This window comes from Psittacula echo, assembly GCF_963264785.1.
Source record: "Psittacula echo genome assembly, chromosome: 4".
In the NCBI taxonomy this organism is placed as follows: domain Eukaryota; kingdom Metazoa; phylum Chordata; class Aves; order Psittaciformes; family Psittacidae; genus Psittacula; species Psittacula echo.
In genome coordinates, this window is record NC_137738.1 from 41,304,630 (window position 1) to 41,327,885 (window position 23,256).

At 38.3% G+C, this 23,256-nt stretch overlaps 2 protein-coding genes across 3 annotated transcripts in view; both read right to left on the reverse strand.

Annotated features, from left to right (window-relative positions):
* Positions 1-1,281: 1,281 nt before the first annotated feature.
* On the reverse strand, positions 1,282-12,851 carry MTRF1L (mitochondrial translation release factor 1 like; the record flags this gene model as incomplete). The annotated part of the gene is made up of 7 exons (XM_080616278.1): positions 1,282-1,497; positions 1,945-2,081; positions 3,873-3,990; positions 4,939-5,102; positions 8,468-8,651; positions 9,857-9,936; positions 12,554-12,851. The coding sequence occupies 7 exons, from the start codon at positions 12,849-12,851 to the stop codon at positions 1,282-1,284; spliced, it is 1,197 nt and encodes a 398-aa protein (XP_080472404.1).
* Positions 12,852-20,924: 8,073 nt separating this feature from the next.
* Positions 20,925-23,256, reverse strand: part of RGS17 (regulator of G protein signaling 17) — a gene marked incomplete at both ends in the record, with an annotated part of 28,852 nt that continues 26,520 nt past the window's right edge. For both annotated transcript variants that reach the window (XM_080616929.1, XM_080616928.1), the window contains one exon: positions 20,925-21,113. In XM_080616929.1, coding sequence (XP_080473055.1) covers positions 20,925-21,113 — 189 coding nt within the window. The remainder of the gene's footprint in view (positions 21,114-23,256) is intronic.

Below are 23,256 nucleotides of genomic sequence, written 5' to 3' on the forward strand. Positions count from 1 at the left end.
ATAAATGTATTAAATGATTCTATGCAGTTTTTTGACATGAACTGGTTCAAACTGCACTCTAAAATGTAATAAAAGATAATAAACTGATAATTGGTTGATTTTTATAGAGGATGTTTAAATAATAGATTTCTATAAGCTATCTATCGCAAACTTATTTATTCCTATTCTGATTTCTTACACTAATTTTAATTAGAAGTCCGAAAGTGAACACTCATACATTCATGGGACTATTTTTCCCTAGGTTCCAATTTCTTATTTACTGGTATTTATATTTCAAATACATTCTGTGTGTGTAGGTACAGTACATGATGGGATAACGTGGCATGGAAGCTGCAGGGTTTGTATTGCTTTATGTATTTGGGATTGTAAAATGTAATGTAAAATAGAAGTTAAAGCCTTCTTTACCCACAGCTGTGAACATGTGCACATACAACAGTAAAATGAAAAGGCAAAAGTTTTACTTTGCTTTCACAGATCAAATGTTTTAAATAAATAGACAAAACCAGCGAGATGCCATTCATACTGTGTAACATTTAGAAAAATCAAAAAACTGGAGACTCAATTAAAAACATAAAGGAGAAACTGAACTGAAGCCAAATGGAAATACCAGCCAAACAATATTGTCATGATTCTTTTCTCTTTTGAATCAGGAACAGAAACATCCTTTTCAAAATAAATTCATATAAATTGCCACTTGGCTTCCACAGCTTTGTTTTTTAATTTTCCAGGTACAAGGGATATTCCCAAACATTCTTTTTTCTGTTTATTAATAAGTGCTAGGTGGTCATGAAAACACAAACGAGATATACTTTGACTCTCTTTCATGTAAATAATTAACAAGTATGCAGATTAGTAGTGGTGCCATTTATTACTTTCTTCTAATCACTCGTTTTTTTCTTTCAAGTAAGCTATTTGACACTGTACTGATGCTTAAACTATTGTTTAAATGAAAACTCGAACTAGGAATAGCTAATTGTTTCATGCGTACCTTTCAAGAGTGGTGTATCAGCATCTTCCCAGTGGAGATAGTTAAAAACTGCAGCTACTTCTGGCCCAAATGCATTTACTTTTTAAGTGGACTGCTTCAGCAATAATGGCTCATATAAAGGTAATAAAGTCTTTCACTTAGCAAGTAAGAAAACTGTTTATCAGTCATGAGGAAACAAGTTGTGGTGTCTTTCAGGATCTGAAAAGCAGTTGAATTTTCTGGGTGGTGCGCCAAGAAGCTCCTTTGCAGACAAAAGTCCACATCTGTTGTAACAGGCCGACAAAGAGCAATGTTCACGATAGGTTCTTTTTTTCATTTTCTGAAATAATTTCCATTAAAGATTCATAATCAGCATATTCTCTCAGAGTTTGTATCATTTCATCTAGCTTTTCTTCTCCTAGCATGAAACACTCAATATGATGCACTGATCTGCTTATCCTGTGGTCAGTAATCCGGTCCTGTGGAAAGTTGTACGTTCTGATCTTCTCTGACCTTCCTTTAGTCCCAATCTGTCAAACAAGAAGAATCAGTTTATCATCATCTTTTTATAAAAAGGATGAACTACTGATAAAGCATTTAAAGCAAAAGCTCTCTTCCTCCCATACTTATCCAAAATATGTTACATAGTACTCAGATCAGTTCAGTAGTTGCCGTAACTGTTCTCAAACATATTAAAGAATAATTTTACTGCATGCTTTTCCAATACTATTCTCGTTCTTCTTGCTGTAATCCAGTTTGTTTCATTAGATCTCTAGAATTTATATACTACTGAGATTTTAAGTCTGGCTAACAGACGACCTTTACTGCTGAAGTAGAATGTGATTTTTTTGCCTCGTGCAAGTCCTCCCTGGGCTCGTGTTCTTCTATACTTTCATTTACTATTTGCATTTCAACACAGGAGTTACCCCAATAACTTATGGTCATAGAGAATTATATCTTTACTGAATGAAACTTACTTGAATCTTTCGAACACTGTTTCTCTTTTTGGTTTCTTCTTCCAGTTTGGCATTGTATAGTTTAGCACGCAGCATTTGCATAGCCTTCTCTTTGTTTCTAATTTGAGATCTTTCTTGTTGACTCTCAGACACAATCCCTGCCAAAAATATCATAATATTTAACACGTAACATTAACACATACTTTTGCAATTTCTAGAAGATTTTTATTATGTTAAAATAAGCTGCTTCTTTCTTCAAAACATATTTTGGATTGGGAATGTAAAAGTCCAGGCTTACTAACATTTAATGATACATTTTTTGAGAGAAGTGCAGGCTGAGTTGTACAGGTGCTTTGACCCATAGGACAAGAAAATTAGACAACAGGTAAATAATGCAATAAAAGATAGATATTGTGGCTGACTTACAGAAGACACTTTTAATACTTGCAACCTTTCACCACAGTTCCAGGAAATTCAGAATTTAAGGAGTAATAAAATACAAGAGATAATGCGTATACAGAATATGATCAGAATATACAAATGTGGGCACAATTTTCTTAAAAAAAAATAAAGGTGTATTTTCTCCCTTCAAAACATATAATTCAAGTTAAGATGAGAAGTGAACAGCCTAAGAAAGGAGTAGGGAGAAGAAATACAGGCAGAAGACGGCACAAGCTATTTCTTATTTGGGTTTATTTTAAGTAACTCTTTTAAGACCACAGTATGCTTTTCTAAGATTGAATAGCATTACTTTATGAAAGACTTGTTTACAAATAGCTTCAGATTGCAGTGAAGGTTTATAAAAATAGCTAGGATGAGGGGAATAGAAGAAGTAACAGGACAATTGTAAAGGAAAAGAAATCAAAAGAAATGAGGAAGAGAAAGATGGAATAGGAAAAAGTCAAGAGATAAAGCAACACAAAGCCTCCTGTGAACAATCTTTAGTGCACAACCACAACAAAAATGTGCAAAAAATTTAGGATTTCTGTTACAATTACTAATAACTGCCTTTAGCAAAAAAAAAAAAAGATAATTTATAGTTTGCTGATTTTATTGTTTGGGGTTTTTTTTCCAAACTTGCAGGAAATCCAAACTTTTTGAATTTGGAGAACTTTTTTTGTCTTCAACAGAATTCTATCCTCTCCACTGTTTACCTTCTGCTTTGCTGAGGTCATGCAACAAGCATAGAATGGATTAATATCTTCAATAAAAATGAAGAAATCGGTGGCAAAAATCTGGATATGTGAAGATAAGGAGCACTTGAGATTACCCTGAAGTTGTAAAGCCTGACTAATGTTTGTGGTAGAGGAGAGGAAAAGTTAAAAAGCAATGAAAGTCAAGGCAGCTGTTGTAGATTGCTCAAAAGGAAGTAAAAAGCTTAAGAATGGCAATTAAGAAAAAAAGATATGATAGCTAAAATCAGGTAGTGTTTGAAGGTGTATCTTATCCCTCCTATGTTTCCTAACCTGAGCCGTGGGCATGGGCTTCCTAATTGTGTGTGTAATCTATGGGAAAGGAGCCAGCAGACAAATAGGAAATCAACAATTTCTCTACAACGAAAAGCAACATTTTAATATGTAAATAAAGAAATCTCTCTTTCAGAGACTAGTCAAGAGAAGGCAAATAATCAGATTTTAACCTATTCTGGTTTTTTTAGGTTTTTTTTTTCATTATTTGAAAGCGTAAATATAACTTTTTTCATCCAAACTGATCTGGACACTTTTAGAGTGCCATGCTCAATGGCAAAATGGATTGTTTATCTGCTGAAGTCAGTAATCTTCACTATTACACATTGGAGTGGGTACATGATGGTGCATTTAGAGTACTATAAACACACAAGAAAACTCTGCTCTGCTGTTGTCCAGGTTTGAAAATAAAACCACTGTTTCAGAAGAAATTCTGACAGCAGTTTTGCAATGTAGATCTTGTACTAACGGAAAAAAAAGCACCTGTTGGAATATGAACTATCCGTACAGCACTGTCTGTGGTATTGACATGCTGGCCTCCAGCTCCAGTAGCTCGCTTTGTTTCTATCCGTAGATCTCTTGGATTAATTTGCAGCTTCATCTGTCATGGGAGATGGGAAAAAAAAAAAAAAAAGAGAGAAAGAACAGATTTATGTTGTTTCTGTCTAGGCAGATGTCAGATATGTAAAGCTGGTTTATTTTATAAGGCACATCCAGGCAAGATCAAACTTTTTAAAGTTTATGAGTGGTAGCTTTCTTCCAGGTATAAACATATTAACAAATCCTTGTAGCCAAAATGGAATGCAACATGATGGAAACTGGGAAATCAAACGAATAGTAGCCTAAGGTATAACAATCCTTTAGCACTGATCTTCCTCCTCTTCCAAAAGCTCTGCACCCTCTTCTAAAAGAGCTAACCAATACTTGAACTTGACCAGATGGTTTTTAGATAAAACGGAAGATAATTCCCTTTGGCTCTGGAATGGGGTGATGGTCTCTGGAAGGAGCAAGACAACTTTGGGACAGAACAGGAAGCAGTAACATCTTTGACTGTTTTGCTAGGTCAACATGAGACAAAGATCAAAGCAAAGCTTTAATTCTTAGCCAGGTGTTTGTAACCAAGCAAACATGGAGAGAATGAGTTATCATCTATACACTTTGGAAAGTGAGGACACCACAAAAATGAGGAAGAGGAGGTGCTAAAAGAAATCTCTCTGAGCTCTGTAAACTAATTCAGTCTTTTGTTACTTTGCAAAAAATGTAAAGCCTACAAAAATGCAAGAGATGAGTGAATTTTCAAGTTACAGTGAAGTAAACTGCCAGTGACTTTCTTGAGATTATGATTACAAGAAAACACATAAGTTCTTTATTTCACCCCCTAGACAAAAATTAAAATAAATAAACAAATATGATTTAGCTTAAAATTAAGATTTAAAAAGATCATTAAAAAAGAATAACAAGAGAGAGACAGAAAACACAGGTATTAGCAATAAAGCACGTAAAAACATTGCTCATAGTAAAGTCTGTTATACTAAAAGATAAATATTACCTCGGTGGGTTGGGGTAATATTGCAACAGTCATTGTGCTGGTGTGGATGCGTCCTTGTTTTTCTGTCTTTGGTACCCGCTGAACACGATGCACTCCCCCTTCAAATTTCATGTACTTGTAAGCCTCAAGACCTGCTATACTGGCAACAGCATGCCTTAAGCCACCTTAAATACAGAAAAAAGCCAGCTGTAAACCTGTAAAAAAACTTCTTGGTTCTATGCTGTTATATTTTAAACACTGTATTTAGACATCATTGTAATTTGTTTATTAAAACTATTAATTTACCATTTAAATACTTAAGCACTCTGTCTGTTTGAGCTGCAGCCACCTCTGTGACATTTAGGAGAGTTTAAGTTACTAGACACAACAGTGTGCTAGTGGCACTATAGTGCTTCACATGAGATGACCATGAAACTGATTCAGAAGTCAGGTATTTAGGTTATACTGCTTCAAATCAACTATTATGAACACAAGTTTAATATGAAATTCAGCCAAATTCAATGATATTTCAACAAACCCTCTACCCTGGCAGACATGTCAAATATCAGCCTGTCAAAGGTTAGCTCTTACTATGTGCTTGCCCCTTTCAAATAAGATGTTCCTCTCTATCCTGAAAGCTGATGTTCACAGAACAAGGGTTTGAGTTTGCAATCGTTTTTCATGTGGCATCTCACACCCAGATTCAAAGTCCCGTATCTCTGTCTGCCACTACAGTGTCAGAGACAGTGAAGAAATAATGACATGTGGGTTTGTGCTTTAACATGTGCAGTAAATCTTGAACATGCTGATTTTGAACAGTGGCATCCCTTGGGGTACATGAATAAAGTCAATTAAGAGTGGACTGGAACCAATTCTTAATTGCAGCTTTGTTTAACATTCACCTTGTTCACAAATGTCCACATTCAGATTTCAGCCAAATTCTGCAGCTCTCTGAAACGCGGGAGTTCAGTGTTTTTAACGTAGGACATTTCTTTTGCTCACGCATTCCACAAACATGGAGTGTGGATGGGATGCAATAGCCTAGTATCACCAGCAAGTTTCCTTAACTTCATTTTTACTCAGCATAGCACAGACAATTTGAACCTGCGGGTTCAAACATGCCTTTCAGTGGCAGTCTATAGTGCCCCTGCCTCCTGATTTATTTCTAGCTCTTCGGTTTTGGTAACATGTGATCATGCAAGTAAGATCAGAAAAAACACTGCAAGAGGCTAATAAAGCCTAAGGCTGACTATTTTTCTCTAAATTTACATCCTACCTTCCTGAACATTCATTTCCATGCACAGGCAAGCCCTCAGCAAGCCCAAGAGTTTAAAATAAATACAGCCATTAAAAACCTAGCAGTTTCAAAGAGAAAATATAGCTAGATATATACTAGCTTAACTTATTACCTCCATTTCCCACTTCAGGCATTAAAGAAAATGCCTCTGAGGGTGTCGGCTTTCCATACTTATTTTTTGTTAACTTCTATACAGTTGGAACAGAAAGGGTTCAAGATACTTGAAAATATAAGGGAGTCCACAATATGGCATAAAGTAAACAGAAGTGTTAGAAGATGCTTCACCTCTCTCAAAGTTTGCTAAAAATCTCACATTGTGTTAACTGAAAGAAGAAATTAGTGTTTCTCTGACAGACTGCATATCCTATCACCATAGCTTTTCTCTTTTCTTCTTCAACATTTCACTACCAAAGGGAAAAAAAATGCTGATGAAAGTATAAATACAGGTAGAGTTTCACAACCAATCTGAGCTAGGAGCAGTAAAGCTGCATGTGAGCCTGTCTACTGATCCATACCCACTACGATACGTTACCTCCATAACAACATGTAAGTAAGCAAAATGTCCTAGCTTTACTCACAGCAGCATGGATAACAGTAAGCCTGCAGATCTGTTAACGCAGACAGACTTAGCAAATCTAGCCTGCTGAGAAACGTGGCTAGCAATCTGTCAATCAAAACCCAAATCCCTGTCACTGGTTGGGCATGTTTTGGACTGCAGTTTCACAGTTGGCTGAAGATAACTGAACATCTTGCTGCTGGAAGGAGGTCCTGGTTTTCCCACTGCCACCACCAGTAACCACACAGTTCTGCCTCCACCCCTCCATAAGCATTTTTCCTCTTGTGCTGAATTACATTAAAACTAATCAGGGGGGGTTGGGAGGGAAGAGGGCTGTGGTATTTTCAGTTGGATTGACTTGGTGATGAGATGCAGAGATGCATAATCACAAGTGCAATGCAAAGAAGTCAGAAGTAACAGAGAGACAGCAGCCTGATCTTTGTGAAACAACTTTATACACTAACTGGATTAAACTAAAATCAACTAACATGTGTCACTGTCTCAGTTTGTTTTGTAAACCTATCAACTCCCATTTTGCAAAGACACTGTTCCATGAGATGCAAGGACACTGTTTTCCATGAGAAACAGTGAACCAACTTCACAGCTCATCATCACCAGAAATCCAGTTTTTCCACCTACTTGCATTCAGCTCCAGGTTGCTGCTTATCTTACGCTATCTCTAAGGCTCATGAGAACTTAATTAACACACCAACTAGGCAAAAAACTAACCCAGTCATAAAAAGCGAAGTCTTTGCCAGTTTAAGTGAAAGGACATCAAAACAGACAAAAAACAAAACCAAAACCAAAACAAACAAACAAAGAAAAAAACACACAAAAAACAACAAAAACAAACAAACAAAAAACCACAAAACAACAACAACAAAAAACAAACAAACAAAAAAAAAAAAAAAAAAAGGGAAAGGTGTCCTACTCAGACTCAGACAGGCAGTGAGGCAGTAAGGAGAAAGGAGAAACATGTCCTTTTACTGACATCAAGCTGTTAAACTGATTACCTGTGAAATTTCAGTTGAAGGCTTTCATAAAGAATTAGATCTCTTATCCTTCCTCTAAGAGTTTCAACAATTCCTCCACTTTGTTCATCCATTAGCTGTTAGAGATGAACTACACCCAAACATCCCATTTCTTTATATAAATCTGCAGATGACATTATTCAGATAAATTCTGGGTGTTCTAGATTAAACCTCAGGAATAGTTTTAATTATACTGATCCCTCTCTGCCAAGGGATCCATAATAATGAACAGATTTTCAACCTGCCACCAAACTGATCTAGAAACACTAGAAATTCTAAGCATCTAAGTAGAATAGCATATCCAAATAAGAAGTATATGTACTCTGTATTTGTAAAAAAAAATAAATTATAAAGCTAAACCAACATATGCGTATCACTTTCTGAATCTTCTTCTGCCAACCTCTTAGTTTCATTTCTACTTTTTGAAACTACTGAAAGACAAATTTATTAGCACTTTAGTATTTTAATAGTACTTCTGAAATGAAATTTCCATATTTTCTCAAATACAGAAGCTGAGAAAAATTGTACTCAGATATTTAAACAATCTTGCACTTCAAAAATTAAGTTAATGCAAGTTAGCTTCCTCTAGTTAGGAAATGCAAGCGTCGAATGAGTGTTTCAATTTAAATTAAAAAGTTACGAAGATTACGTATTTTCATTACTCACCTATTTCACTGGGAAAGTATTCTAATATTTCAAATTTCCACTTTTTATAGGCAGCATATCGTTGATACATATCAAATATCTCAGAGGTGAACAGCATGGCTTCCTGCCCTCCAACTCCAGCGGTTACTTCCATGACAAGATCACTCTCGTCTGTTTCTTCTGAAGGAATCAAAAGCAACGCTATCTGCGAATACAAAACCACCCAGCTAAGACTTCCCTCTGACGCTTGCTATCCACCACTGAGATAATAAAAAATGCCAGACAAGCCTGTAATCAATCTAGGCTGCATTCTTCTGCATTAATTTGCTCGTTGCTGTGAGGACAGGCTTCTCATGCTCTTGCAGTGAAGAAAGAGCAGTGAGGAAGAGGTGGGGAGGGATGCTCCCTGTGTCTGTTCACAGTTGTTGGAGCTACATCAGTCTTTTTCAAGACCTAGAAAACTTTACAGGGATTTTTACCCATCAGGAGCCCATCCAAACCCATCGTTTGGACACCACAGGATACAAACTGGTTCCTGCAAGCCAGATGAGCCTCTCCCTTCTCATCAGATTCCCTTTCAACCTGGTCTTCATTGCAGAGCTAAGAAGGTAAGGGTGTTCAGGAAGACAGTCCAACAACAACCGAGTTGTATTATTAATTTCTTTACTAAAAAAGAGATAGCCAGCCTTATCTTGATCTGTAGAAGACATGCTAGAACCAAAAAACTGTATCACAATTTTGCAGGCTGGATCAAAACTCTGGATGATTTGCAAATGCTTTTCAATCATCTTCCCTTACTAGCATTAAGGTGCTGTTTTGTTTCACAGATTTCTCCTTCGTTTGTCAAAATCATAAATATTTACAAAAGTACTTATAAAGTGACTCTTGCACTTGCTGTTTAAGGAATACAGAATGTGACAATCCTAGCTTCTACTTCATCAGTAACACTGAGAGTATGTAACTGTTTATGTGAAGGTCACTACTGTTAAACAACACAGATACTATGTAGAACCTACATAAGCCAGCAGTCTGAAGTAGTTACATAGTATTACCTTATAAAAAAAAATCAAAACAACACACTAGTGTGGATCACACTACACAAGTCTAATGTTTCCAATAGATAAAAAAGCCAGACACCCATAAAGCTACACTCAGTCAAGAAAAGCTATAGCACCTACTTATAAAGACATATTGATTCAAACAATTTCAGGAAGAAGTAAGCACACACTTTCAGGCTGTCTCTATACCATCTGCATTTTTCATTTTCCTAAGATGCTAATAGAGAAGTATTGGCAGGGAGGGGAGGAGAAGAAGAGTTTATTGTATATATCTTATTTTGATCAGAAGACAATTTGGCTTTGTTAATTTAAAGAACTGCAAGGAAATAGAGGCTTTTAAAGAGTATCTAACCTGCTGTTTCAGTTCAGCTATCTCTTCTTCACAGGCAGCAATTTCCTTTTCTGCAAGCTTCCGCAAATCTTCACTCTCATCTGGAATATTTTGGTATGGTTAATCCTCAGACTTGTACTGGTGTCACTGTCAAAAACCTTCTGAAAAATAACTACATGAACAACTTACCCTAAAAAAAAAAAAAAAAGGCAAACCCAAAAAGATCCTGAACAAATAAACCCCAAAACCAACCCCAAACCCCAAACAAATAAACAAAAAAACCCCAAAACCAAACCCTAAATCCATCCACCTCCCCAACACACTAAACCTTTCAGAAAAAGAGGTTAATAATATGATCTGCAACAAAGATACACAGTATATATTAAGAGTACTTCCAGATACTGTTCAGATTTGAGACTGGAAAATCTGGAATACAAGAAGTTCCATTTAAACATAAAAAAACCCCAAAGAAAACCAAACAAAACCTCAAAAAAAAAAAAAAAAAAAAAACCACCAAACGAAACCACAACCCCTAACCCAACAAAAAAGACCTGGCAGCTGCTGTGCTAGTGGTCAAATAGTGGCATAGGTTGTTCAAAGAGACTGTGGAGTCTCTGGCCTTGGAGATATTCAAGTCCTAACTGGACATAACCCTGAGCAACATGCTCTTGCAGGGGTTTGGACTGGGAGATCTCCAGAGGTCCCTTCCTACCTCAACCATTCTGCGATGTTAAGAAATTACTTTCTGTATTTCAGTATGATAGGAACATCCAAGGATTTAAAGAGCACAGCAGCCCCACAATAGAAACTCTTCATTAAAAGGACTTTTACCCCTATCATTGTATGTAATAATTTGAAGATAATTAGTAGCAATTTAAAGTATTTTATTTCTGACAGTTTATTGCAAAGCAGCTGCAAATCTTCCAACACATCACTAAAAACAAAGGTATGGAAAAAATCTTGCATGATAATAAGAATTTGTAATTTTAAAGTCTTACTTGACTGATCAACACTTGCTTTTCTGTAGTTTTGATACATTAAAATGTTCTTTTTTTCTTTTTTTTCCTGATCATTATCAAACATCACCACATCCCCCCCATAAAAGAAGTTGTTTTTTTTTAAATCAGTATCTTAAGCAGCCTCTGATCTGCACTGATTCAGCTCATTTGCTCAAAAGAAAAAAATATTACCCCAAAAAGGAGAAAATGGTACACACAGTAGAAAAGGGAGAATAGGGCAGGCACAGGGACACCTAACGGCACAGTTAGCAGCACAACAAGAAAAAGAAAGATGCTAGACTCTTTTTTTTCTGTGTACAGCAAGCTTTTAAATGCATTCAGTGGAGACTGGAGATACACTCATAATAAAGCCACACCTTTTCAGCACTATAACGGCATTTAGTCACTAGCACAATGTTAAAAGAAACTTTTTGACTTTACAATTTAGGTTTAATATTGATGAATTACACACCACACCCCTTCTCTAAGAAGTAAAGAAAAAAAGATCATCATGCGTAAATTTGTTTCAACATCAAGTATGCTTTAGCTACAGCTGGCTGAGAGCATGCAGGGTTGACTGACTGTAACTCTTCAAAAACGTCAACTTGATCATCTCTAATTCTCTTTCTTTTTTTACAATACCTACTGACTGATCAAGTGCTAGTCATTAAGGCTAACATAAGGAAAAATAAGAATTAAGGAATCAGAAATCTATTTGAGTCAAGCCAGCTGCTGATAACGCAATTATGATGCAGTTAAGAAATAACCTAATACAACAATAGCAGTTGCATACTTTAAGATGCAAATGTAATACAGGCCCTAAAATCGGTTTAAAATAACATACAGAAATATTTTAAAGGATGACCTACAGAAGTGCTCAAAGTTACTGACTAAGCCCTTGTGACCACTTCACTTTGCTGAGGTTCTAAACCTGGTTTTGATGGCACTGTCTTCTTCAGCAGGCTCTGAAAGGAGAAAAAAAAAAATCTTCCATTCCATTATAAAATGGAATCAGCCAGTTTGGGTCAATGATTAGTTCGTTCACAGGAACTATTTCTCCTTTTTCAGTCTGAGGTGGGAGAGAATGAACTGCATAAAAAACCAAACAAACAAACAAAAAAACAACGAAAAAATACCATTTACTTTTAGGCAGTGTCTGCCATCTCCATTAGTCAGAAAACCGAGTACAGTTAACACTTTTGATTATTCAGTATTTAGCAAAGTATGGATCTAGTGAACATTTCCTGATCTAGTGAGTGCTTACTGATCTTACAGTACTCCTTCCCTGCATCTTGGTTTCTAACTGCTATCAAAATGAAGTTTGATTCAGGATAAAAAATATTCACTATTCGGGAACTCTAACAGCGTGTAGCTGCTAACGCAAAGTTAAACCGCAGGGTGAGGGCAGCACGAACTGATGCTGAGGCCTACATCCAAGGAAAAAATAAATACTGAAAAAAAAAGAAGTTTTCTCTGTCAGATTTATTATCATTATTTTACTTGACACTGATGCTGTTGCTCTTCCTTCAAGCGTTAGCTGACATGCACCTGCATCCAGGCTTCCACCTTCGGCTACGGAAGGCACGACGGAGCCATCCCGCAATTCCCTCGCTCCTTCCCCACCTCCCGCGTTTCGGCGCTCTCCCGCCACCCCGCCGCGCCTCACTGCCAATTGCGCCGGCACATGCAAATAGCGTTCCCGCCCCTCGCGGCTCCGCACCTTGCCGCGCTAGCTCCCGCGTCTCGCACAGCTCCTGCTCCTTGTCGCGCAGCCGCCGGACCCGCGCCGCCAACTCCGGTCCCACCCCGCCCGCGCCCCGCGCTTCCAGCAGGCGGCGCAAGGCGGGGCCGGCCAGCAACTCCTGTAGGCCGGGCCGGGCGCTCAGGCCGCAGCGCGGCAGCAGCAGGCATGTCCCAGCCGCGCTGCCCCTGCCAGGCGCTGCTCGGCGGCTCTGATGGGGCAGCGCGGCGGCCTGGCAGCCCTGCGCCGCCCGGAGAGCTCGCGAGAGCAGCCGCATGACCAGTCGAGACAGGAGCTCGGGAGCCCTTCTTTCTCCAACCCTGATCGTGACGGAGACACCCGAACGCGCTCGACCTCCTCCTTTCCGGGTTTCCGGAAGCTGCCGAAGAGCCTCGGTGCTAACTTCGGGCGCAGTCGGAAGTTACCGGGCCTCCGCTGACGGAAAGGGACGAAGCAGTTCGCCTCCCTTCGGCCGCAGCGCTGCGCCCTGAGATGAAAGCGCTCTGATTGGCCAGCGCTGGCGGAGCTGGATCAGGAGAGGGTCTTGCCCACGGCAACGGGGCTGTAAAGCGGTGCTGTGAGAGAGGCACCTGAAAGGCCCTGGGGGCTCCTGCCGGAGTAGGCGTTTGGGTGTTTTGTGTTCATTCTGACCACAAAAAGAAGACCGCAAAGAGCTCCAAATCATCCATACCACAAGTTTAAGGCAGCACTCCTAAGCCCGAGGGAGTGCGTACGTTTTCACTGGGGGAGGTGTCTTACACCTAAATTTTCAACGGAAAGGCAGTGGAGATATGGTCATTTAGTAAATGTGATGCAAAGGACATTTGTGGCATGATCTTGAAAAATCCCTTCTGATATGCAGACAGGGTGGCAGAGGAACCTTGTTTAAATCTTAGGGTCATAGAATCAGCTCGGTTGGAAAAGACCTTTATGATCATCAAGTTCAACCATTACACCAGGACTGCCAAGACCACCACTCAACCACGTCACTGAGGGCCTCATCTACATAGAGTATGAATGCTTCCAGGGATGGTGATTCCACCACTTTCTTGGGCAGCCTGTTCCAATGCCTGAGCACCCTTTTGGTGAAGAAATATTTCCTGATATCCAATCTAAACCTCCTCTGGTGCAGCTTGAGGCCATTTCCTCTTGTCCTATCACTTGTTACTTGAGAGAAGAGACCAACACCCACCTTGCTACAACCTCCTTTCGGGTAGTTGTAGAGAGCGATAAGGTTGCCCCTGAGCCTTCTCTTCTCCAGACTAAACAACCCCAGGTCCCTCAGCCATCCGTCATAAGACTATAGAAAAGTATCCCGAGGGTGGCTAGTGTGACTGCTAAAGACTGAAGCAAAGGCTGCATTGAGTACCTCAGCATTTTCCTTATCCTCAGTCACTAGGTTTCCCGTACTATCCAGTAGAGGATGGAGGTTTTCCTTGGCTCTCCTTTTATTGCTAATATATTTGTAAAAGTACTTTTTATTACCTCTGTTCCAGAGTTCAAGGATTCCAGGTGAGAGAAAACGAGAGGCAAATAGAGAACTCACAACTAGTTTATTAATATAGGAAAATGTAGAGACTCTAACAGGTAAAGGATACTTCTGAAAAGTTTGTACATTACCAACCCCAAGGACCCTGTGAAGACGATCAGGAAACCAGCTCCGAGGATCATCATCGCAGTGCGAGGAGACGGGCTCTACCGTGGCGGGTGTGCCCCTGAAGGCAATGTTGACCTGGATGGCACAAAGTTTTGTGAGCTCACATCACATGAGGCTCAGGCTTTTAGACGGACAAAACTGCACGCTCATTCTGACCCAGGGGGCCAGCCTACATTGGAAGAAGTGGCCCACAATATCTAGAAAGGTCTCCAAGGGTCGAGACTTTTCCGGGGAGTTCTAAAGCAGAACTTTCTTGGTAGGAACCAAAACTGGATTTTCCCAGTAGGAACCAAAGCAGGACACACGGGAAGCGAGGAGGGGGGAGCCACCATGGACCATTACCTCACGTGTTAGGCTTGCCTGCCTAACACTCTCTCTTATGACAGTGGCAAGATTTAGTTCCATCTGTGCCTTCGCCTTTCTGACTTTCTCTCTACATAACCTAACATCCTTGTACTTTCCATGGGGTGACCAGTCTCTTCTTCCACAGGTGATAAATTCTCTTTTTTCCCCCCTGAGTTCTAGCAATATCTCCCAATATCTCCCTGTTCAGCCAGGCTGGTCTTTCCCATTGGTTTGATTTTCAGCACATAGGGAATGCCTGCTCCTGCGCCTTAAGGATTTCATTTTTTAAGAGTGTCCAGCCTTTCTGGACCCCTTTTGTCCTTCAGTAAAGTTTCCCTGTATATCTGGACTTCAACAGTGGCATGCTACCCCATGGCTCATTTTTAGAGAGCCTGGTGTTATCCCCTTCCCCCTTCAAACCTAATTTAAAGCCCTCTCTATAAGCCCTGCTAGCTCCTGGGCTAGAATCCTTTTCTCCTTTTGGCACAGGCATACCCCATGCGCCGTCAGCAGGCCTGGCACTGTATAGACTGACCTGTGATCAAAAACCCCAAATTCTAGTGCTGATATCAGTCACGGAGCCAGAAATTAATTAGTGAGATTTTTGTGACGTAAACATTGTCATTGATTGTGACTGGCAGGAGGGATGAGAATGCTACTTGGGCTCCTGAACCCTGAACCAGTCGCCCCAAGGCCCTGAAGTCCCTTAATCAGCTTCTTGGCCAAACTCAAAACAGTTTGAAGAATATGCTTTATTATAAAAATGTGCAACTATCCATAAAACTTTATTAGGCAGCATTTTATATTACAATCATTGGAGGAGTTAGTCAGGTGTTTGCTATTCTTCTGTCCTTGCTCATGTCTTAACAGAACCAGGTAGTCATGCTTTACAACTAAGTTACACAGGTGGAATAATAGTAACTTCCATATGATACATTAATAAACTGTTATTTTTATGAATGTAATATTAAGAGTAATGCTTGCACAGCACACCTAAGTAGTTTTGGTAGTTAGAAACGAAAACTTGTGAGTTTGTTCCACTCTGGAAATCCAAAGGTAATACGGTCAATGTGAGAATTTGTTATTCAGAATATTAAACATTAAAATGAATGGTTGGATAGAAACATTTTCCTATGATTGTAAATGCACCACTTTGAATAAGGTTTATTGGCAAAATACACTGTAGCAATAATTTCTAAGTAAAAATCATTCAAAGAGTTTTGTGGAGAATGTGCACTCTGTGCAGCTAGTCTGGCACTGATGAACAGCCCAAGCTGCTGCTTATATCTCACTCACAGAAAGCTTCCTTTGCACTCACTGCTGCCTGTCCTTGAAGCTCCTCAAAGCCTTCTTTTGGAAGGGTAAAGGGAAAATTATCAAATTTATGCCTTTAATAGACCAAACATTTTGGTGATCTGTAACAATGAAAGAAATTATGAGTTTTAACAGCTGTGTGAACCCTGCTTGTGAGAGAAGTATGCAGAACTCATGAAATCTAGAGTAAGGGTGGTTTAATGTAAAGCTTTTGAGAAGAAAAAAGGTAGCATGAGTCAATGACTTTGAATCACCTGAATTGTATCACTCTTTTAAGTCGCAAGGATGGATTTCCAACAACTGAGTTTGTCGATAAAGGAAGGAGCAAAATCTGGCTTTTGGTATAGCATTAAAGTAATATGCAGACAATGTTTATGTCAGGTTTTTCTGCAGCTGATTTTGGCATCATTACTGCTTTGTTCTTTCATCCCATAAATGCCACTTCTGCTGCTGGCAGAAGTATTCAGGACCTATGTGAATGGGGCTGTTTTGTCATTGCAAATGTAGGCAGGGTATTGGTGAACAGCAGTTGACCTTCATCACCGCAGCCATGTCCCAGGGTGTGCTACAATGCTACTCTTGAGTCTCTCCAAAAGTAACAGAAGAATGGGCTGAGAAAAGCTCTTTTTTGAAGTTGGTAGTTACACATGGTTCAAATCAATTTGAAGCAGATACTGCAGTTGTCTGTCCACATGCAACCTTAACTTTTTGCCTTTTTAGATTTGTTAAGGACTCAAGCTATTATTGTCTGGGTTAATGCTGTACGGAGCAGACTCACAGACATTGTAGAGGTGTAAGCTTTACTCGTTGTGGTGCAGTTAAGAGATTTCCTTGTGTCAGCTTTGCTCTTGAACTGCTGCTGTGGAATACTTACTCTAAGTGGCTTTTGTAAGCACTTACTGCGTACAGAAGCTGTCAGTTCCTGAGTGGGCTCACAATGTGGTCAGTCTGGTATGCTGCTTTCACTGAAAGAGCTCCCCATTTTATTTTTTAGATATGGTTCCACAGGCAGATGCTCCTTGTGATCGAATTTGCTGCCTAGGGAAGCAAGTTTTGCATCAGGTGACAGCTTAAACCCTGGTTGCTTAAGGTAGAATGTAGGTCTCCTCTAGTGGCTTAGCTTAGACCACAGTCTATCAGACGCTTTAGCTTGCTTTTAATTTGAAACACAGTTATTACCAGCTTAATTCTGGTTTGTGTCCACCCTCTGTTGTCCTACAAATGGATTATTTGGACTCCACAGATGCTCAGACAAGTAGTGGATGGCTGTGGGCCTGGAAGCTCTATGGCCACATTTCCACAGTGCCGTGGACCCAGCTGCTTAACATGTAGCCCAGCCACCTGTGTCACTGACCTGTCTTTTCTTCGTCATACCTTTAGTCTCCTTCATACTATATGTGCCTTCAGTCTAATTTAAGTACTCTTTATACTCCATGTGGGTTTTGTTTTACTCTGAGTATCCCAGGATGAAACTTTCAGCTCAATTACATGAAAGTTGACTGTAAACAACTAAATTGAACACATGCATAATATATATTCAGTTTCTTTGAAACTTAAAGGTCAGGAGTGCACACAAGTGCTCTGCTTATTTGTGGCTATTTGGCATTAGGCTGTATTTGACAGAACAGATTAAACACTGGGCAAAAGTGACAAAAGCATAACTCTCTGTAGTGCACTTCCTATATACATTCTTATGAAAAACTAAAATGCAAGTTAAATACATACTCATTTTATTCCAGGCTATAGAATAAGTGTATTTAGGCAGTTTTTCAAAGTGTATTGTACACTGCATGCACAATAAATCAGTTTAATTGCTTGACTGTTTTACAATTTGTGTTCAAAGAACTGTATGATAGGCAATGAGATCATGTTATGGCACGAATTGTCCATTTGGACCATATAAATTTTTTGATTAAAAAATTTGAGAAACCCAAACTGATAGATAAAACGTATATTAAATATTCTAATATGAGCATATGCTCCAAGAAAGAAAAGTCCCATGTTACGTTCAATTTTTAAATCTCTCCAAATAGAGGATTTAAAACAAGAAATTTTTGAACGTGATTTCATTGCAGTATTACACTGAAGATTGGTGTAATATTTTTCACAATGATGTAACAGGTTTTAAATACAGATTTTGGAATCTTATGCTAGAAATTAAGATAATATTTTAGGGCCCACACATCTACCTTTAAAACTGTCCTTGAAAGGATGACTTGTCTATGTTGACAGGAACTTCTACCTGTGTGAAATATCTTATAAAGATAGCTTATGACTAGCAGGTCACCATCGAATAGTAACATTAAGAATATTAAAGTCTACATTTGTAAAGACTTATGCATGCAGTTTTGTCTCATACGCATTGTTTAGATGTGTGGACTTAAATTTATTGTGCCTCAAACACCAACAAACTTGAAATTACACTATGTAAATATATACATATATGATGCTGTATATGTTTAGTACCACAGTAAATACAACTGTAATCAAATGATACTAGACATATGTAGGACCATAAATTCCAATTAAAAAAAAAAAAGTCAGAAAAAAGTCATTTATTCTAACAATATTTCACAGTAGAAGGAGGCAGTCCTTTCTCAGTGAATTCTCCCCCCCTCAGTATTTGTAAACATCATAGCTATTATTCTATCAGTATAATAATTGAATAGTTTATTCATAATGGTAAGTAGCTAACCAGCATGAATAAAGTTGTCATAACACAGTAACACTTTCAGACAAAACAGGTATTTATTAAAAGAAACATTTATAAATATTTTGTCTTGCATTTTAAACTACATTTTCATAAATAACAATATTTAAAAGTGCTGAATATGGTAGGATAGTCAGCAACGCCACTGTAAACAGATTTTTTTTTCCACTTTGAAGATTATTTTTTGTTTAGATCCCATTTTGTCAAACACTACAACAGTTAAAATATTTGCATAGGGAATAGAGAATAGCCCTTTTAATCATCTCCTGAATTCTATATAAATTACAAAACCAAATGAGTTTAAGAAACAGTTCATTAAATTGTTCGTATATATATCCAAAAAAAGCACACAGATTTCAAGTAAAAAGAATGATTAAAAAATTCCCCAGACTTGCTATTTGAAGCATGTTCAATAAATTAAAAAAATGAGAGGTAGTAAAACAAAGGAAAAAAAATGAGCCCCAGAAGATAAACTAAGACCTGCATCCTACCAGCTACTGTATAGCAGCAGATCTGCCTCAGCAGCAGCAGCTCCGGGGAGAGCTGTCACTGAAGGCTGCCTGCAAGGAGTAACTGGGGGTTGGAGCCAAGTGTGTTGGGGCTAGATTCCACTCAAGGACACAACTGCCAGACCTTCCAGTCCCATCAAAAGCAACGGACTTATGCCATGTTTAGTCCTATATAAGTGAGAAGAACCTTGCCTCTTAAGTCTTAGTATAAGACCAGAGTTGTCAGTATTAAATATATATATACACACATACAAACATACATACATATATATATATTTAACAAGTATTCAAAACCATTTCTTGGTCTATCTTTAGCAGTTTGTGAGGGATGCTAACACTCATTTTGCTTGTTTATGGTAGCAATGAAGATGGGGTTTTTTTTAAGTTCTACGTCACTGTCTCTTTAAACATCAAAATGTGTCCTAAAATTGGACATTTTTTGATAAAAAGTCCAAGCAAACACCTATTAAAAACACCACGGCAGCCAAGTGACGGGGGTACCATGCTGCCTTAGCTCTGATTATAAGGGCTCAGTACAGGATTCTTTACCCAGGAAAGACATCTGTTGCATTTCCGTAGGCATTTTGCTTGGGTAAGGACTGCAGCTTTAGGAGCCCTTGAAGTTTGGTTTAATTTTACTCTCCAAACCCCTTGTTTTCAAGGAGCTACTCAAAATCAGTCAGGCTAGAAGTTAAGTGTTTTAACCCACCACCTTGTAAAACATTACTTTGTTTAAAAACATTTTTTACTGGATTTAGCTTTCAAAAAAAATATTTTACAGGACAGATGCAATTCATCAAAATGTTCTAAAATGCTCTAAAATGCTACATGTAGGCAATCTTTTATTAAATTTCTTTATTCAAAAAACTAAATTATCAAGCTTTTTGTGGTTTTGTTTTTGTTTTTTGCTGAAGTACATAACATTATACAACAGTGTTAGAACTGGATAGCCAGTCTTTAATAAATCAATTACAGTATCTGACATCTGAAATGTACATTGAAAATCTTTGTTCTTTTAACAATTAAACAATATCAGCGCATAGATTGTGTCACCCAGATATGAATCCCTTTAAGTGATTTGTGCTTTTTTTTTTTTTTTTGCTTTTTTTTTTTTTTGCTTTTTTTTGACATTGCAAACTCTGTAATGAAAATGCCACAGTTTTGGCAGTGAACAACCAGAGGAATCCTCCGCTCGATTTATTTTAAATAAACAGTGATAAATAGCTCTTTTTTTCTGTACAGAAATATTGGCTTCAAAAAGTCAGTGTATTGTACTCAGTAGAGCATGTTGAGTAATGCTACACCTTAAAAATTGGCTTTTTTCAGTTAGTGGTGTTAAAAAATGCAAGCCTCTTTCTGGTTTGCTGCAATTGTTTCTATGTACCATAAGACTGTATTGCACAAAAAAAGTTCTTAAATACAGATATAATTTATGTTATTGGATTAAATATTGCAACAACTAAGTGGTAAGTGAAGCAGTTTTACCTTGCACATGCAGTGTGAGGGTACACAAGGAGACTGTTCATAAAACTACAAATACATCATTGCAATCTTGACTGCAGTAGGGTGAAAGGAGTGCAAAACAAATGTATTTTGGCAAATCCACTGTTCCCCTCCCACGCCATCTCACGCAAGGAGAACCTTGGTAAAAATGTAGACAGAGACCATAATATGTATTTGTTTTCTTCACAGTAGCCTGAGTAGTGCTAAACTGTAGTTCTCCAGGAACCCAGCTCCAGATGTTATTAAACTACTTTTCTTCCATCCCACCCACCCCCAAAAAAAAAATCAAGTTATTTCGTTTGAAAATTAAAACTAAGTTTCAGAAGTAGAGCCTGTAATACTTTCAACAAGAGACTTATAAATCTGAGAGTTCAAAAACCTTGGAAAAGAGTCCCTATGCATTAGGGTGTATATCTGGAGTTGGGCATCTTCATACATGTGAGGGCTGGGATCCAGCAAGTTTCTGTTGATCACTTCTCTCACCCGGGAATCAAGACTAACCTGAAGAAGATGAGAACAGACTGATGTTAAACAGTAATATCAGAAAGGCTGTTGTATGTATCTTTATTTCTCAGGGCACCATTGAACACTCAGAGTTTATTGGTTTATTCAAGCAATGCCCTATGCTTCTTTCAGAGCCACCACACAATTACAGATTGAGCCCATCAACTCTACTTTAGTTTTGACTTAGTCTGTGCATCCATCTTAAGATCTGTAAGATGAAAATGCAGCTGTATAACAGAATAAATACAGTGCGGCTAAATAAATAGCTGCAGTAACCTGTATTTCCCCAAATACGTTATTTTACATTAAAAAAAATACATATTTAAAATTATTTCTCTGAAATCAATGACTCTCATTCAGAGAGCTGAAATATTTTTTCCTGACCACTTGTGGTTAAATCTTTAGAAGCTTTCTATTCAGCACTCTCATCTGGCTGCCCTATAGATATTTCCCCCATTTTTTTCAGGCACTTACACTTATTACTCTCAAATTACCCAGAGTTTTTAATCATTGTTATTGTGCTAATCTCCCCATTAATCTTAAATATTTCAGATTTGCTCTTCTTTCCAAGACTCTCGAACATCTGGTGATTTATGCGATTAATACTTTCAGGATATCATGTATCCATATTTAAGTTGTTAGCAAGTGTCTATTTTAGCTTCATATTTACTTTCCATTTGTAATGAACTCCTGTGCTTAGGCAGAAAAGGGCATATTATTCTTGGGATGAATGTACAGATGATTTTAGAATATCATTTAGAAATTTGAATGAACGTACAGCTTATCCACAAAATTCTCTAAAGCCAGTAAAATTAATGCCTTCTGGATTAAATGAAATGGCAGTAGCAGAAAAGCCCACTGGGGCCAGCAAGCGTTTACTCAGCTAAGAAGAAAAAGGCTAAACCAGAGTAGAGAAACACCAAGCATCGATGAGTTAAGCTACTATGATTTATATCAGGTTGCAATCTGACCTTACTACTCTGCAGCCTTAAAAATAGATATTCATATTGTCTGAAGGATTGAGTTCACATACGAAGATACCTTGAGATGTGAAGGAGGCTAACTGAGATGAGAACTCAGAACATGTGTGCATGTGTGAGCTTGTGTTTTTTTATATATGATGAAGCAAGTATTTGAAATACAGTGGTATGATATGGTACTGAGTAGTAAATATACATTTTCATTACATTTTCAATATCAACTGTAAAATCTGGCATTGTTGGTTTGTTGGCATGTGGGACTATGCCACTGCCACATCAGGCAAGCTCTTTCTCCTCCAGTATTTGCTGTTAGTTCATTATCAGTCACAAGGCACAATTATGATGCAGCTTGTGAGTAGATTGTTGCTTATTCATGCTATCAAACCGTAACTGTTACTCAAGTATGCTCTCCCTGCAGAACAGCTATTACACCTGCTTAATGCACACTGTCCATCTAAGTGCACAGTTCTATGCCGGCACACAGCACCCTGGGGTCCCTTCTGTATGTCTCCATTATGGATCAGCTGTGGTGTTGCATCAGCTGCCATGAACAATCTCCCCACATTCCCACCGCAGTGCTTGCCTTGATCTGGGCAGCTCCACAGCTAGCTAAGGAATTGATCCACCTGAAAATGGCATTTCTTTTCTGGGCTGTTTTTCAACCCAGGAATTTTTCTCATTGAATTCATTGACTAATATAGCTGTGCAAGCAGACCAGATTGCACAGCAGGAATGAAGAGACCAGTGGGGCTGCTTGACCTGTGACTGACAGCATTTAGACACAACAGCAAGCGAGGGTGTAATGTTATGCTGGTTTTGAGAAGCAGTGTTGCAGCCATGTGTCTTTGAAATTTATTTGAATAGATTTAAATCCTAGACCATTGAATTTCTGTAGCACAGAAATGGCACGCTAAGATTTAAGAAATTCTTCCCCTGACACAGATATACACACATGTATCATAGCAAAACCAATTTATGCAGCTAGCTAATTGGTTCTTTATTATGAAATGTAACAGCTGGGATAAAAAGCTCGAATTCGGTAGGATGGTGGGGTTTTGGTGCCATTGTATATAACAAAAGTTAGTTGTACTTACAGAATAAAAAAAATTTAATTTTGGAAATATTAATTTACATTGTATTTTTTCAGTGACTAAAGCCAG